This window comes from Xenopus laevis, chromosome 5L, assembly GCF_017654675.1.
Source record: "Xenopus laevis strain J_2021 chromosome 5L, Xenopus_laevis_v10.1, whole genome shotgun sequence".
Lineage (NCBI taxonomy): Eukaryota > Metazoa > Chordata > Amphibia > Anura > Pipidae > Xenopus > Xenopus laevis.
The window spans coordinates 50,224,297-50,242,033 of record NC_054379.1 but is presented as its reverse complement, the minus strand read 5'-3'; the positions used below and the strand labels follow the sequence as shown (position 1 = coordinate 50,242,033).

Below are 17,737 nucleotides of genomic sequence, written 5' to 3'. Positions count from 1 at the left end.
CAAAATTACGGAAAGATCCATTATCCAGAAAACCCCAGGTCTCTCTCACTGCACACACATGCGCCTGCCTGGTTTTGAAGTGACCGGAGCCAGAAACAGTCCCATACCTGTATTATAGGTTCAAACTAATTGCATCAAAACTCCAGACATAAAAAAACTAATGTGACACACAGTACTGTGTTTATATCCCCTTGTCTGACAGTGTTGTTCAAAAATAATTTTTCATGTTTTTTTTCAGATGCAATGTTCAGGAATATTTGAGGGTATAATGGTCCTTTAATAAGATAAAAAATAACCTGTTTTCCACTTATCCAGGGTGCATTTTACAAAAGTAAAACCTTTAAAATCAAATGTGATACTATTTTTGTTTATAGGCAGACTCTTCAGAAAAGTTACGGCAATATGGTCTTTCTCATATTTACAACCATCCAGTGCTTGTAACTAGAACCAGATCCTGTCCTCTAGTTGGTTCTCCAAAGCCCCCACCTGTACCACGATGGAAACTTATAAGGCCAAAAAAGGAAATTACAGTGACAGATGAAGCAAAAGGTAAAGTATTGTGTTTTTGCAATTCCTGATGAGTTCTACAAAACCTGTGGGTTTATATATACATATATATATAATGTCAATTGATGTAAATTATCATTCATTATTCAGTCCTCATGATCTCTAATTTCCAAGAGACAGACTGATATTCCTATTATCATTCCTTCCCACAATATATAGCATTGAGTGATCTGATATGTCAAAATAGTGCCTTTAAAGTAAGTCCTATTAAAATGGCACTACGGTAGTTATTTTCTGTGAAAAATGTTTGTATCTACAACATAACATTCCAAAAGTATTAAACAAGTCAGACTGCTCACCAAAGCTTTGTGGGAATTCTTAGAAGATGTTATCTAATTATGTTTTATATAGTATGAATGGTTATTGTGATTATAGAATAAAATATAGTTCAATAAAAAAAAATTTTTATTTAGCACACACTTCTACAGATCTTCTTTAGACATGTGCAAAAAAAATAACTGAAGGCTTTTAACTTATACAAACAGTGCTGGACTGGGGGTTCCGGGCCCACTGGGGCTGCCATATCAGGGGCGTGTATGCATCCACTCCGGGAACCCGATCCCCCCGCCAACTTCATGCCCCCCTTTGGCAGCTGCTTGCAAACCTGCCTCCACCTCACTGCGGGGCCCACAATGGCCGCGGACCACCAGGTTTTTTCCTGGTGTCCCGCCGACCCAGTCTGACCCTGTATACAAAGTATATTACAAAGATTTGCAGTCATAATAACAACTATATTATGTGATATTTACTCTTGGAATGAATTTAAGTTTTTCATTTTTATATAATAACATGCAAGGTAAAACTTGTCCACTCCCAAAAAGTTATATTGATTAGGATTGTGCCGGTTACAATAGATTGAGGTGTAGGATACAGTAAGAATTATAAATTAGATCATTTGATAACATGTCAACATTGTAAATTAGTAACTTGCATGTTTTGTATTAGTATAACTAAGAAGCAATAGGAACGGGATTCCTAGAGGGCCAAGTACAAAGTCTTGTTTGTTTATTGTCACAACATTCCACTGAATATTGGCAGAGATAGGTCTCTCCTCAAGGGGCAGTCAGGGCCGGATTTACATAGAGGACGCCCCTAGGCCCACTAAGTCTGTCGCCCCTGTCCCCTCCCCTTTATTCGTGCAAATTTTCATCATCAATGGGGAAATTTGAAAAATGATTGTATCTCCAGCGCATTCCCAGTGTTTTTGAACCAATGTGGGTGTGGTTGGGCAGCAAGCCCCCCCCTAAAATCCTGCCACCCTAGGCCCGGGCCTAGGTGGCCTTTCCACAAATCCGGGCCTCGGGGCAGTATAGTTCTATGATTGATAGTTTTTACTATGGATATCTATTGTAAATAATGAATGGATATATCATTTAATGTATCCTACTGCTTCCTCACTGCACCTTCAACTGCACTCAGTGTCATTTACTGTCATAATGCAAATATTTTTTAGCTTTGACCCTTTCCTCTTCTGCGCTATTATCAATGTTGCCCCTATTTTTAACTGGGTGGCTCAGTAAATATTGACCACTGCTTATTATAAGTTAAAAATCTGTCCCAGTCAGATAATGAACCTACTTAATATGAATTTGTATATTAAAGGAATTAAAGTACATAGCATATTACCATTGCCCTATTCAAAATGTTTTGATCATAATACCAGACTGCAAAAAATAAAGTATTTTCTTGTGAGCATTCATTTGTCATTACACTTGGAGCATCAAGGAAATGTTTCAAGTAAACCATCATACAAACTACATCTGCAAAACCATAAAATCAATCATTTTTCTTCTCATAAAAATATCACTGTTAATATTCAGGCAGTGTGGCACTAGCTTAAGATTTGTGTGCTCCTGATTGTGACACTAGTCATATATCATGTCTTTATTATGGAGGTCTAAACAGTATCTGCAGACTTTAATAACAGAGCTAAAGCTTCTGTTATTACCAGGAAAATACCATTTTTCAAGTTTGGGTAAAAAGTTCCAAAACAAGGAAACAAAAGTCAATAGAGATTTCAAGCCGTTCAGTGTGTTACCATTACACGTTATTGTGATGATACAATTATACAATGATTATATATACAAGGCATAAGGGAAACAGCAGATACTATTTCAGTATTGTTTAATGTAACAAAAAGTTCATATTCAGGTTTCTTTTGTTGACGATTTATACAAAAGTTCTGTGGGTCACAAATTTGTACCGGTTTTTATTTATCTGGAATAAAAGTCTGTGGCTGTAATTTTGTGCCAAGTAGGTAGGGGTTTTCCTGCTAACTGATAGAGAAGCAGAGAAGTACTCTGATAGAGTGCTAAACTGCTTAGCTAAATAAAGCTAGGAGCTTTATACTGTTATAGCACCTCCACTAATAGTATTGTTTTTCTCATGCCAATGTGGGAATTTTAAGATATATTTCACTTATTCTTGCAAAATGTTAAAAATTTTGAGATTCAAAAGAGATTAAAAGAGGCAGTAAAAATAATTTGATTAGATGTCCATATAGGTATCATAAATTCTATGAAAATATTGATTGTTGTGAGTAGCTCTTTTTACTGATAATTCTTTCTTCTGCTTTGATAACCTGATAGCCCCCCTAGTTCACTTTATAAAATCATGTTTGTTGAATTTGTAATATGTTTGCATATTCACCCTAAATTCTCTTTCTAGTCTCTTTTTATTTGGCATTTTCTTTTTCGCGCTTTGCCGGTCTGAACCAAAACTAGAGCATCTTCAATGTGGCTGAAATAATGTACAAAGAACCACTGCTGCCTGCTGGAAGACGTTCATCATAACATTGGAGATCAGTTATGCCTCATGGAAAGAAGAATATACAATAATGTACTCCTGATAAAAATAATGTGCAGGGACTCAGGGACACAGAATTAGGCCCTGCATTTAAATCTGCTGTGTATCTCCTAAACTCTTGTCCAACCAATAAAAAAGTGTGCATCACAGAGCACCAGAAAATGACTTCATAATTTAAAAAGAATCTTTATAAACCATATTAAATGTTCTGAGCCATAGTGTGAAGCTTTTATTAGTCCCACTTACGCCAACCTATTCATGGGCTGGTGGGAGTGGCACCACATCTTTGCAAATTGATATCCATATAGGTCCAGGATTGTTTCAGTTAGACCAATGACTGCATAAATATTTGTCACAAGATGGAACAGTTATTTTTAATCTTTGTGCAATATTGTAATAAGGCAGTTCAATGTATGGCATTTACATACGAGATCAACATCACAGATATGCCATTCTTAGGCATGTTGTTTTCAATTCAGGGTAGTAAGGTAAGCAAACTATACAAATATATAACCAGTATGTGCTAAGTTTAGATGCATGGAATGGGTTTACCGCTATACACAGTGGGCCCGGGTGCACACTCCCCCAGCAAGGGGAGCAGATACCAGGAAACTTGAAAAAGAGGCTGGCACAAGCCTGGACCCAAGAAATAGTAAAGCCGGAGTTAGATTGTAAAAGGATTAAAAAAGCTTACATTTTATTTTCCATAATTGAGAAACACGGCCTATGGTTCTTAATTGTGGAAAATGAAATGTAAGCTTTTTTAATCCTTTTACAATCTGACTCCGGCTTTACTATTTAGTGGGTTCAGGCTTGTGCCAGCCTCTTTTTCAAGTTTCCTAGTAAGGTAAGCTTTAATCTTTTCCTGAAAGTGATCACACTGAATATAATGTTTCAGTGATTATGTTTATGTCTTTTATGAACATGCCCCATGTGGGATGCCTTTCAGCAGCAGGCAAGCTTACTGTGGGACAGATTTGTTGAAAGGTTACACTATGGTGGATATTACATTGACCTATGATAAAGCTGTGGCCTGTGATAGAAGTAATTTGTTGAGACATGAAAGTACAGAACGGTCTCTACTAAGTTAGGTACATATAGTAAGGGTGTATTTAAATCCAGAGGAATGTTTAGAAGTTTTAGGAGATCTTGTTAAAGAACTTCATTCTGGTTCTGAGTTGAACTTTTGTATTTAGGAAAGACACAAATCTATGTTCTTACTTTTCAACTAGACTTTTTGATAATAAATAAAAATAAATCAGCTTGGTTAAGATACAAAGATACATATGTAGCCCTATTCTGCTACTGCAGGAAATCTAGTACTGATTTACTTCCTTGTCGTATTACAGGAGTCCTAATAGGCTGAGTTATTCTCCTAGTCTTTGGTATGTTTTAAGACATATCGTACATACAATAATTATTTGCATACAATTTAGGAAAATATCTACTACATTATATACTGGCTGCTTATGTCATTGCTGAAATTCACATTTACTTTTATTTCTTTGTTTTTGTCTCTGTCCTACAGAACCCGTAGAGAAACAACCCGAGCAGTTTGTTGAAATTAGTACCCCTTTTCTCAATTTTCGACTTAATTCAATCAACGTACCTACAGAAGTGTAAGCATTAATCTTGATCATCTACTTGAGTTGTCACTAATTTGTGCAAATACATTCAGTATTCAGTACATTCATGTAGTAGTTATCCCCTCCAGCTCGAAAACATCCAGGACATTGAGAAGCAAAAAGCAGTTTACAATGAAATCCTTTCCATCCTCAAAGGAGTAGAACCATTAATGAAACACAGATAATATAAGTACAGTACCTCTTGCAATATACTAAACCTTATGTCTGTATTATTTATTCGCAGAAGCAAGGTCCAGACTTCTCCAAGTAGAAGCTCTTTAGCAGCATTTAGTCTGGCTTCTCTCAATGAAACAGAGGAAAATGTTGAAAGCAATAACATTATCAAAAGTCTTCAGTTATGTGCTGGAGATGAAACTGAGGTAATAAAAGATTTTATTTTTGATGAAAAGTTCCCAAACCCCTGTGGAGACACTAATAAAGAATGCTATAGACTACTCTATAATATACTAAAAGTTAACTTCAAGGTGAATGTATGATGTTCTTATGTCCTTTTTGAAAACTATTTTGAGATGACAGTGGGTCTTAGCTACACTGTAACTCTATTTTGTGATTTTTTTTGTGACACTGACAGCAGCAATGTAGTGAAATGTTATAGGTGCTAATGTGCATCCTCATTGGTAAATGAATGCACAAGTTATGGCACGTTATTTAGCAGGTGTCTACAATGGTGCTGTGAAATAACTCCACATCAAGAGGCCCACTTATCAACATTTTGATTTTAGTGGTTATAGAGGTTGTAGAAACCACATGAATGTTTCTAAAATCGCAAATGCCAAGTCATTTATTAAAACAACCTAATATAAAAAACAGAAAGTAATAAAAATATGGAACTGATCTGAATACTAATACGAAAACCTTGCTATGCTTGCATTGTTTTGCACATTTAAATGGAAAAAAAACCCAGAAAACCTCTAAAAAATGACATTAAAGATTTTACAATTGGAAAATGACAAATCCCATTGACTTCTACATGACCTTGATAGCTTTTAGATAGCAAAGTTTTGTATTCATGTTTTTAGTGTTTTTTTTTTAATAAATATACATTTTTTTGTGGTTGAGAGTGGTTAGTTAACTACACAATTTTTAGAGCTAAAAAACAATTCAGGAAAAATAGGCATAAAAAACATGGCAATTTGCACCAGAATTTAAAACTTTGCACATTGAACCAGGCATATTTTAATAACACTGTTTTTGTTTTGGATGTTTTTTCTCTACACATATAGGCAAGTTCCATCATTAAAGATGCTACTGGATTGAACAAAGGAACAGGTAATTTAGCAGGTTTTGTTTTAAGTTAATTCTTAACAAAAGAGTTACCAGGTAACAGTTTAACATACTGTGAAAGACTTGGTAATTGTGAGCCTACTTGGGAAATTAAGGAGGGGCTTGTTCACCAAACTATTTTCTTCTTCCCTTTCTACACACCTTCACTTCTCTCAGATATATTGCAATTCCATTACATTTTCATGTATCCTTCTTTTTTCCTCTAGATTTGCACATTTTTATCTTCATTATTAGTGATGGGCGAATTTATGCGTCAGGCGCAAATTCGCGGCGAATTTGCGCGATTCGCCGGCAGCGAATAAATCCGCAAAACGCCCGCGAAAATTCGCATAAAAAATTCGCCGGCAGCGAATAAATTCGCGAAACGCCCGCGAAAAATCGCGTAAAAAATTCGCCGGCGTCAAAAAAATTTTTTCGGAAAAACGGACGGCGTCAAAAACGGGCGCCGGCGTCAAAAACTAGACGCCGGCGACGTTTTGCGAATTTTTTTGCGGCGCAAATTCGCTCATCACTATTCATTATCTTCCAAAAGTTCCCTACAGTTTTTGCTCCTTTTTTTTTTACTCCTTTTCCACCTTCATCTACCTATTTTCTATTTACATGTCCATTACATATGTAGGGATGTGAAAATCTTAGAGACCCTTACACTTTACAGACAGGCACATCCCTAGTAACATGGACACCTCAGTGGGTCCTTATGGGGACCTTGTGCTTATGTAACCCCTGTAGTTCACACAGTGTACACCAGATGGCACTGTGCCAGAGTATAAAAGGTTTAGGAACCATGTGCTCTGGGTCCATTGCTTTAGCCCAACCAAGCAGGCTGGAAGGGAATGGGTAGTGCTGACCCTAGGCGCTTTGGCCCTAGTAATTAGACAGCTATACTCGTTTTATAGATCGCTCTAGGAGTGATAGAGAGGTTATTTAGTTGAGCAGCTCAAGGCTCCGCTGAGGAAATTGGAGGGATTAAGATCCCAGGGTATTACTGACCCAGAGTAAGGAACCAAGTGTTGAGATAGGGATGTCAGGAGTTCCCCTAGTCTGCCACTGGAAGATATCCTGAAAACTGGGCAATACCCATCACACGCTGTCAACTTACTCTCTGCTGTATATTCCCTAGCCTGTGGGGATTCAGCCTATACGTGCTGTGAGTATATGCTTCCTTTATGCTGCTGTGTATGTTCTATACTCCATTGTGGATTAATGTGCTAAATGATCTATGTTCAATAAATACTGTTCTTTGTTCAACTGTTAAAGAACTACTGGCGCCCATCATTGTGCTACCGCACAAGGTTACAGTTACACTACACCCTTGCCTCGACACCGTTGCGAGGGCTTACCCCTGAGAAAGAGAGCTCATCTGTGGTCTCAGCCCACAAAGGAAAGTAGCTAAAACTGCCCTAGCACAAGTCAGTTTACTATAGCGCTACACATATAATTTCTTAACACTCATTCAGCTTTGAGACAGTTTGCATTTGAAACTATTTGAAATTCCCACAGTTTATAAAGCAGCCTACAGAAGTTGGAAACCTGTTGCAATCAAAATACTGTGTTGCGTGTAATAGTACTTAATGGTATACTAGTTGGCTTCAAAACAGTTTTGTAAAAGAAGCTATTGCATTGCAATGTAACTTTATCATGTTTTGTTTTACATGGAATAAGATGGTGTCACAGAAAACACACCTCTAGATATGTGCACATCTATGTCTAATCAACCAACTCATGGTATAGAAAAAAACCCGGAAAATAAAGTAATGGAAAAGAAACTGCCCCCCACACAAACATGGATGGATTTTTCAGACTTCTGCAAGTGTTTCCAGTAAGTTCCTGTAAAGTTAATTTCGTAGTCAGACTCAATAATATTGGGAGTATTGGGAGTATGCAATATTCCACCGTGTGTGCACATTTTTATTATATTCAGGACTAAGTAAATGCCCCACATTTGTATCATTTCTGCATTAAATATCCCAATAATATGAATGCCGTGGGGTCTGCTGAACACTTTTATGGCCAATATGCATAGATTTACCAAACTATGTGGCATACAGAGGCACCCAAATGAAAATAGTGCATATCAATTTTCATGGCTGACACTCTGGCTGCTGTAATATGAGCAGCCAGTTTTTGTATTATGTGCCATAACACCCCCTAACAGAATGGAAACCCTAGAAAACCATATATTTTCTGAAAGTACACAGTCTGACAAATCGAAAATGGGTAAATACAGTATGTCTTTCTACCGCAAGCTGTAAAGCTATGCTGATAATAGTGTTTTGTTATGAAATTGCTGAAAATTGTCACAAAACTTGCATTTTACCCCATTATATGCCCCACATTTCTTAACGTATCAGCATAAAACATCCTAAATATGAACTCCAAAGGGTAAATTTATCAAAGAGTGAAGTTCCGCCACTAGAGTGAAATTCCGCAACTCTCAATTCATTTCTATTGGATTTTGAAAGGCGTATTTATCAATGGGTGAAAGTGAAAGTTCACCCTTTGATAAAAACGCCTATAAAAATCCTATAGAAATTAATGGAGAGTGGCGGAATTTCACTCTAGTGGTGGAACTTCACTTTGCTGGTTGCCTAGGGGTGTGGAACAAGGTGCTTCTCCGCTCCCCAACCTGGAAGTGCTGCAGATTGAATAACCTAATTTCTGTGGCACTTGCATCCTTTTATCTACAGATCGTAGATTCTACGATATGTGGCACTTAAAGGGTTAATAGAAAAAAGTTGTTTACCACACTGGTGCGTGATGCCCAGATATATTATAATTGTTCATGATACAAATCCCCTAAATTAATCAACATGACTATCCCAGTCCTAATAGAGTACTCTAACTAAAACTGTAATGAAAGAATTGTGCTGCAGTAGGATGAGATTTTATTTTTGTATTTGAAAAGGAGACAAATCTTTCACCTATTTCCCAAGAGTTCCCAATTTGTCTCTATATTAAATTGGCTAATTGCTTTTGAAATACATTGGAGACCTAGAAATAATAAGCCTGTACATAATGTACAGTACAAAATGTAAATGTCTGCAGCAGAACGTGTGATAAACCACACCGACAAATGTCTTATTTGTTGAGATTCTACATTTTAAACTAACTCCAAGGATCAAAGTAATAGATAATATTCCAGTGTAGACAGGTATAATTTAAATATAACAATACTTTTTCATGTTGTCAAGTTTTATGCTGCAGCTATACCATCTGAGTGACTGCTTGTAGAAGTCAAGAACTTTGCTCATTCTTAGCAGCAAAGGTTTTCTTTTACACTTATTTTTTCAGAAATGTATTATCATTTTCATGATTGAAATACAGTAACATAATTAGGTTAAATTTCTTAATGAAAGGCATACCCAATAAATATCCTTTATGCCCAACTATCTGCTGTGCTGTTTGCCCAGAAAGTCTGTTATTGATGCCTATTTTTTTCCAATGTGGGCTATTGCTTGGTGCTTCTTTGGGTTTCCCACAGCAAGTAAAAGTTGATTGATTGAAGTTAATTTGAAATATATGAGTTAATCCACAGCTGTTACTTGGGTTTCAAATTCTCCAAAGAAAATCTTTAAAGCATAATGCTGTTTTATATTTCTACAGTATATCATGATAATTTATTATAAATAATATTTTTTTTGTTTGCATTTACAGGACTTTATATGTTTTTCACAAACCAAATACCTATCCTTACACATGCCGGAAATCAGACTTCAAGGTAAAGTATTTTTTTATTGTTTCTTTTCAAAGGACATTCAATGTCACTTTCCTCTCAGATTGGTTTTATTCATTTCTGCTTTTATGCTTTACTCTGCCAAGCCTGAATGCTGGCAACTAGACAGGGAAGTATTTTTAATAAAGACTATAAGACAGCAAGAAGACAGATATAGTAGCACCCCTATTTTCCATCTTTACTTAATGTTTGGCACAGCTGTACTGTACACAAAGATAAAGAGAAAATTTGCCAGCACTCGGTTTGCCTTTAAAAAATAATTACAAAAATTAGTGTTAGTACCACACTTTTGCCGAAATATGCAAGCTCATGGGTCACGTCAAGGCCCCCTTTGTACATGAGTCCTACACTGTTTGTGAGCATTATAAGTTTGTGGTGCAGTTAAAATCAAGTCCCCCAGCAACCAGTGTGTAGTAGTAAGTAGTAAGACCACTGTGCACTTACCCTTAGCTCAGGAGCTCTAGTGGGAAAGCTGGGAGCTTTTAAGCCCCAGCCAACAAACATACACCTGTGAATAATACTAACTAACTAACAACTAATTTTTTGTAATTATTTTTTAAAGGCAAACCGAGCGCTGGCAAATTTTCTCTTTCTCTTTGTGTACAAATATTGGCTTTTTATCGTTTTCGGGAGCTGGTCAACTCCAGAATGTGGGTTAGTCCGGGCACTGGGACACTGGTGTCTACAGCAGCTGGTTAATGCCATATCATGAGTTAGACCGAGCGCTGAAGATTTCTTTCTGTGTTTCGACTACATGGACTGTATATCTCTAATATTACTCTTTTCCAGATTGCACACTGATTATATTATTCACCGATAGTTATATAATACTATGGGGCACATTTACTAAAGTATGAATTTTCTGTTCATCTTTTCAACTTTACCGAAGTTCACCTCAATTCACCAGGTGTATTTTCACAACATATCTCATATTTAGTAAAAATAATAAGTACACTTTTTTAAGAGAAATTTTCTCCTGGTGTAAACTCTCTGTGAAAATTTGCCGGTATATTTTTCCCATACAATAGAAGTAGGGAAAATTCTCTAGAGAATTTTCACAATGGAGAAAATTATCATGGAAAGGATGATGTTGATAATGAGATTTAAAAGTGGCTGCTCTATCTTTATAATGGTATTTCACCAGCCTAAACCAGACCAATGTTTTCTAAAGGCCATCTGCTCATATGAGCAAACACATTTTGAGGTAAGTGCACACAACAAATTGTGGTAAGTGCATGGGCTTCTTTCTAGTACACTGGTTTCCCCAAAAATCTAGCAAAAACATAATGAAAGGAACTAATGTGAGTGGATACCACTCATCATTACAGATGTTGCTATATGGCTATACCACAGCAAGAATTCCAGTCATACTGTGTGCAAATCTTCTTCTTCTATATCATATGTGTCATCTAATTTTCTGCCTACACCTAGTTCCGACCCGGCTTTTCCAGTATATATGAATTAAATTATTTGAGTTATTTTAACTCAAATAATATCAGAAATCACCTTTTCTCCTGCAAAGGTTCCAGTTCCCACAATGCCTTGCACACATCTGTTAGTCTCCCTTTTAGCAGTCCTGTTAAGTACAGAAGGAATTATTTGAATAAGAGTCTTGAATGGAGGAGAGGTGCAATGGTGTGATAAAATGGTGGAATGGTATGAGTAGTCAGGGGAACGAGAGGAATGGTATAAAGGAACTGCCTTCACTTGCAAACTCATTTACAAATAACTCTAGAATCACTGAATATTTTCAATGAATGTATATTGAAGGTTATTGAGAATTAAATTATCTTTAATTATGTAAAATATTTTTACACACACAAAGCTTTCATTTCAGTTTTAAATGCATTTGTTCATACCGAGAAATCCTTTCATCCAATGTGATTTATTTAGGTCAATGGGAATCTAAAGATACAATTATCTAGTTTAAATTATTGATGCAAGGTGACAAAGGACAAGTTGAGAGACAAAGATAAAGAAACCAGTTTTGCTCTTGAGACTTTGTTGAACTTTTTGACCTTAGTTCTTTTGGTCTCTTTTAGCAACAGTCTATTTATGCAATGAATTATTTACTGAAATGTCTGTAGACTCCTATGCAAATTGTAATTAGACATCCACATCGATTACAAATAATATAAACTCCAATGCAGGCACACATGGGACAAACACTACATTCTATTTCAGTCTGCATTCTTAAATGGAAACAAAATATGTTTAAGGGAATCGTGTTTAGCCACAACATGCCAGATTGTCTTACAATAACACAGGATTCAGACAAAATTTAGAAGATAGTGGTAGGCCACTGTAAATCAGATGTTTTTACAATATCACATGGATTCAGAGACAGTAATCATTTTTGTTTAATCATAAAAGGAGAAGGAAAGTAATTTGGCACTTGGGGGTGCCAAATGTTAGGCACCCCACAGTGATTGTACTTACTTACCTGACACCCGGGCCGGTGCTCCTATCAGCAGAAAACTGCACAGGCCCGGGTTTCTTCCATCGAGCACCACAGAGTGATCCTCTTCCTGCTTCTTCACTCTTCAAATTTCCAGGGGCAGACGCATGCGAAGTAGAATGAAATAGCTGGCTTTTTCATTAAAGTTTGGCTCTTTGCTCTACTGTCCATGTGCAGCCGTGAGAAGAAAGAAGAAGCAGGAAGAGGAGCACTCCATGGTGTTGGCTTGAAGTGTTAGGTAAGTAAATACAATCACTTGGGGTTCCTAACATTTGGCACCCCCAAATGCCAAATGACTTTCCTTCTCCTTTAATGGTTAAACAAAAATGAATGCTCTCTAAGGCTACCTATTTATTGCTACTTTTATTACTCATCTTTCTATTCAGGCCCCCTGCTATTTGTATGCCAGTTTCTTATTCAAATCAATGCATGGTTGCTAGAGTAATTTGGAGCATGACAACCAGACTACTGAAATTGCAAACTGGAATGCTAAATAACTCAAAAGCCACAAATAATGAAAAATTAAAACCTATTGCAACTTGCCTCAGAATATCGCTCACTATATCTTACCAAACATTATACAAAGGTGAACAACCCCTTTAACAACTTTAGCCATATTAGAGAAGAGTTACTTGTCTAATTACTGGTTAGTAACTATTATTTGATGAAAATAGTATACATTTTTTAGGCTTATGGTGCTCAGGGCATCTCTGCTGAAGTATTTCAGATGACGGAGAAGGACCTGAGATTGCCACTGCCATATCCCATACACTTGAATGGAAAACACATGAAGTGCTGGGTCTGGTGCTTGTTTTTTTTGCCTAAATTATTATTATGATTATTATTCTCTCTATACAGTGCTGTCATATTCTTTACAGGGATTATACATCATTGACATTCCCTGTCCTAGTGGAGTTTACAGTCTAATGCCCCTATCACATTCACACATGCTGTACCAAAACACCACTGAAAGCAACAGATACTGAATAATCTGTTTAATTTCCCTTTGGTAATGGAAAGGCTTTAGGAAACGAGAGACTTAAAGAACAATACAGGCCTGCAGTGACAGAAGACATTCCAAGAGAAGCCAGCAAGAAAGTAAATAGACTCCTATAAAAGAAAAGCAGTAGCAATAACATGGCAAGCTAAAGGCAAAACTCAAAACGTATTGCACAATAGACAATGAAACTGAAAATGTATCCATTGAGAATCCACTTCAGAGGATGAGTAGCATGTTAAAATATACAAACTCCAAGAGAAAGGCAGTGTCTTTAGTGTTTGGTTTTAGAATACAAACAACCTGCAACATAAGTAGCATACACTTGTGCTGGAAGGATGCCATGCTGCAGTGTTCCTGACTTGTCTGAGCACAATTAAAGCTATTAGAAGTTCACTGAAAAACCCTTTCTATAAACAAGTACCTCCCTTCCCCCAGCTATATAGCCAATTAGGCTGTAAGATAAGGAACAGCTTATTATATAGGGGGTCCCTTTCATAATATGGATAGGAAATAGTAATTAACTTAAGGTGCATAATGTGTTCTAAAACAATTGTTGGGGATATGAACCTGGTTTTCCAACTTTATGTGGATTAATAGGTAAAGGGTTAATGTCAACACATTTCATTATGCTTTGTAAGACATAACAGTGTTTCCAGTTTTTCCTCAAATACGGTCTTTCTTATTTAAAAAGTAAAATGCAACAAATGTGTTAATGCCTATTACAAGAAATGTAGTATGCTATTAATCTGTGAAAGTCGTCACTTTTAAGTGGTGTTGAAATATCTCTGTAGGGAATGAATGTGCTAACTAATCACTCTCCTTACCAATTATATGATACACGTTGAATCAGGTTACTGTACTAAATTTGTAACTTGGCATTTATTTATCAAAGTGTTCATCCTATTTATGCCATGTACTGTATAGCCCTTCCTTCATTTTCCACAGCCAATTTAGCAGTAAAGCTTATATTGTTATTTATCTGTATTTAGGTGCATAGCTTTTTCTGTGCAGTGAAGTAATATTCTGTTAGCAGTAACAGAATCCCAAACTACTTAAGACCACTATATAGGTATGGTCTACTATGTATGGTATGATGATGAATGGGTATGATGAAGACTCTCGTTATCTTTATTCACAGGTGTTGTACCCCAAAACAGATAGCCAAGACCTGTGGAAATGAATGTGTCAAGGAAGGCAAAATGCAAAGAGATGGTGGATTGCACCTGGCTTTGCACGTTGTTAATTTTTCATTAACTCTATCATCTGACTGAAGCAGTATTTTGGCTCCCATTGATTTTTATAACTCAGAATACAGTGAAGATATGGTATTGTAGGTACAATAAGGGGCAGATTTATTAAGGTTCAAATTTTAAATTTGAATTTTCGAGTTGGATTCTTGGTCAAAACTCCCAAATTCGAGTTGGGAATAATCCAAACTTGAATTCGAGATTTATCATACCTTGACCCTGGGAACAATTTGAATTCAATAGTAAGCCACCTAAAACCTGCCAAGTTAATGTAAAAGTCAATGGCAGAGGTCCAGTGACTCATTTGAAGATGTTAATAGCCTTCCTGACATAAGAGTTTTTTTCAGAGACAAAACTTGATTCGAGTTTAGTCGAATTAGATTTGAATTCAATTTGAGTTTTCTAGTCAATTTTGAGTTTTAGACATTCGAGTTTTTTTAAATAAGATACTACAGGTATGGGACCTGTTATCCATAATGCTCAGGGCCTGGGGCTTTCCAATAGGCTGGTTTTGCTTCCCATAAGGATTACTTATATCTGAGTTTGGATCATTTACAAGGTATTGTTTTATTATTACAGAGAAAAAGGTAATACTTTTTTAAAATTTGGATCATTTGGATAAAATGGAGTCTATGGGAGACGGCCATTCTGTAATTCGGAGCTTTCCTGTATTCGAGTTTCGAGGTCGTTTGAGTTCATTTGAAAAAAAAAACTCTATAACTCGACCTTTGATAAATATGCCCCCAAGTGGTGTCCCTTAAAAATGAAACATGCAATAGGTAGATTAGGAGAAAAGGCAAGTGTAATCTTGTTGGAATTAAATTATGTAATTTTGTTGGGATTAAATTGTGAAAAAACTAAACGGCAAAGTGTTTTGCCCACTAACAGCCAGCTAATAATCAGAACACACTCTAAAAGAATATAGGTTTCACTGAGAAACATCTGTATAATGATCTGATCTTTATCCAAAACGATAATCTGTATCTGGGGAAGGGAGGGGTTTATTTCTACAAATGGCTTCTCAGTGGACTGCCAATTTGTTTGACTTTGCTCATTCGGACCAGGAATTAGAATGTGACTTTAGTTTCATTTTCAAGCCAATTCATTGAACTAATGTTGAGAAAGGGGGCATACTGTAGAAAGAATATAAAGTAATAGTACTAGTTTAAAGGGCACATTTACTATGAGTCGAATATCAAGGATTTTAATCCATTGATCGAATGATTTTCCTTCAATCAAAAAAAGCAAGGAAAGCCTATGGGGACCTTTCCCATAGGCTTTCCTTGCTTTTTTTGATTGAAGGAAAATCGTTCGATCAATGGATTAAAATCCTTTGAATCGTTCGATTTGAAGGATTTAACATTTAACAATGATGCTCGGTAGGTTTTAGGTGGCGAAGTAGGTGGTCGAAGGTTTTTTTTAAAGAGACAGTACCTTGAATAGTCGAACGATTTTTAGTTTGAAACGTTCGTTTCGAAGTCGAAGGTCGAAGTAGCCAATTCGATGGTCCAAGTAGCCTTCACTCAAGCTAAGTAAATGTGCCCCTAAGTCTCTGTCCATTCAGTCACAAAACAGTAGTTTTGCCATGCTATATAGAGGAGATTTCTGTATAAATTGGCAAATTCTTTGTCTATAGAATCAAATGCCAACTCATAGATGTTCATGAGACCTATTATTCTTTTTCAGTTATTTTGTGTTTGTATTGAGCATTTATTTATCCTACCCATAACATGCTGTATAATTCATAATAATTCTGCAGCAGTAGCAAAAACATGTACACGGGTAACTGTCTGTATGACACCACAGCACTTAGACAATATATGGTAGTAGCATGAAAGTATGTGCTGATGTCAGTGTATATTTAATGGCATACTGCTTTATAAACATTTTAACATTCCTTTAACTGTTGATATATGAACTTCAACTTCACACATATGTATTAACAATGGAATTATTATCTCAGTGCAGTAGGATTTTCACAGTAATTCTGTTATAAGTAAACTACATTATTCCAAAACTTTAGTATTTAGGATTACATCCTAAAATAAATAATGCATGTAATTTGTTTCTATTGCAGACAACAGATGAACGCGGGTTTTATTACTTGCATATAGACAACTTGAAGCCTACAGAAGTTTTAGTTAGCTTTTCAGCTCTGGCACACTGGGGAGATTCACCTTGTAAGTTAAAACCAGGAAAAATACCTGCTAGTCTTTTGTGGTAGATATATTTGCAATAGCCTCCTATGCTGGCATTTGTTTTTTCATTTTAATTAAATGTATTTACAGTCACAGAAGAACCTGGATTGCAAAAAAGCCTTTTAACTGCTGAGCAGTTTTCCTGGAAAAATGTATGCACTGGACCAGTTGTTTTAAAAATACATACATATGTAACAAAATCCACTATGATTAGTCTTCCTCCTGGGTAAGTTGTGTCGATTATTTAGGAATGTATGCAATACAATATTTTAATAAACTGTATAACCTTTTTACGAAAACATGAAACACCACTCAAGCTTGCTTTACATATGATAGGGACAAGTGCAAAAAAAACTGCAGAGCTCATGGGGGCACTTTGCACTACATTTGCCCTTTATGAAGCTTTACATACAGGTTGGGCAGGGCATGGATGGCACATGGGTATCACCTGGCACACCTGTAGCATGTTCAGCATTCGTGTGCTAGCCAGGAATGGCAGACAACATGGCACTAAGGAGACCTGACATAATTATTTCAGGCTAAAGTACAGCACTTGCCTTGCACCTGTTGCCCCTGCACTTTGATCTTTGCACCATATTTTTCTTCTGGTGCAAAAAACAGACCATGAGCAGGGGGACTGGTATATGGGTTTCAAGAAGCACAAGTGTCCAAGCAGTCCTTTTGCTGCTTGTAGAGATATGACCAGGCATAATGGGTTTAAGAATGTGCTGCTAATGGAAAGTAATCATGCTGTACTTAGTTATTTGCCTGAAAGATCCATTAAATAATATATGTCCCT

At 36.4% G+C, this 17,737-nt stretch overlaps 1 protein-coding gene across 1 annotated transcript in view; it reads left to right on the top strand.

Moving 5' to 3' along the window:
- LOC108716692 (androglobin) overlaps positions 1-17,737 on the top strand; it is a 122,205-nt gene that overhangs the window by 49,786 nt on the left and 54,682 nt on the right. The window contains exons 11-18 of the mRNA XM_018263054.2: positions 375-549; positions 4,901-4,991; positions 5,242-5,377; positions 6,242-6,287; positions 7,965-8,121; positions 9,957-10,020; positions 16,818-16,920; positions 17,029-17,164. Coding sequence (XP_018118543.1) covers positions 375-549; positions 4,901-4,991; positions 5,242-5,377; positions 6,242-6,287; positions 7,965-8,121; positions 9,957-10,020; positions 16,818-16,920; positions 17,029-17,164 — 908 coding nt within the window. The remainder of the gene's footprint in view (positions 1-374; positions 550-4,900; positions 4,992-5,241; positions 5,378-6,241; positions 6,288-7,964; positions 8,122-9,956; positions 10,021-16,817; positions 16,921-17,028; positions 17,165-17,737) is intronic.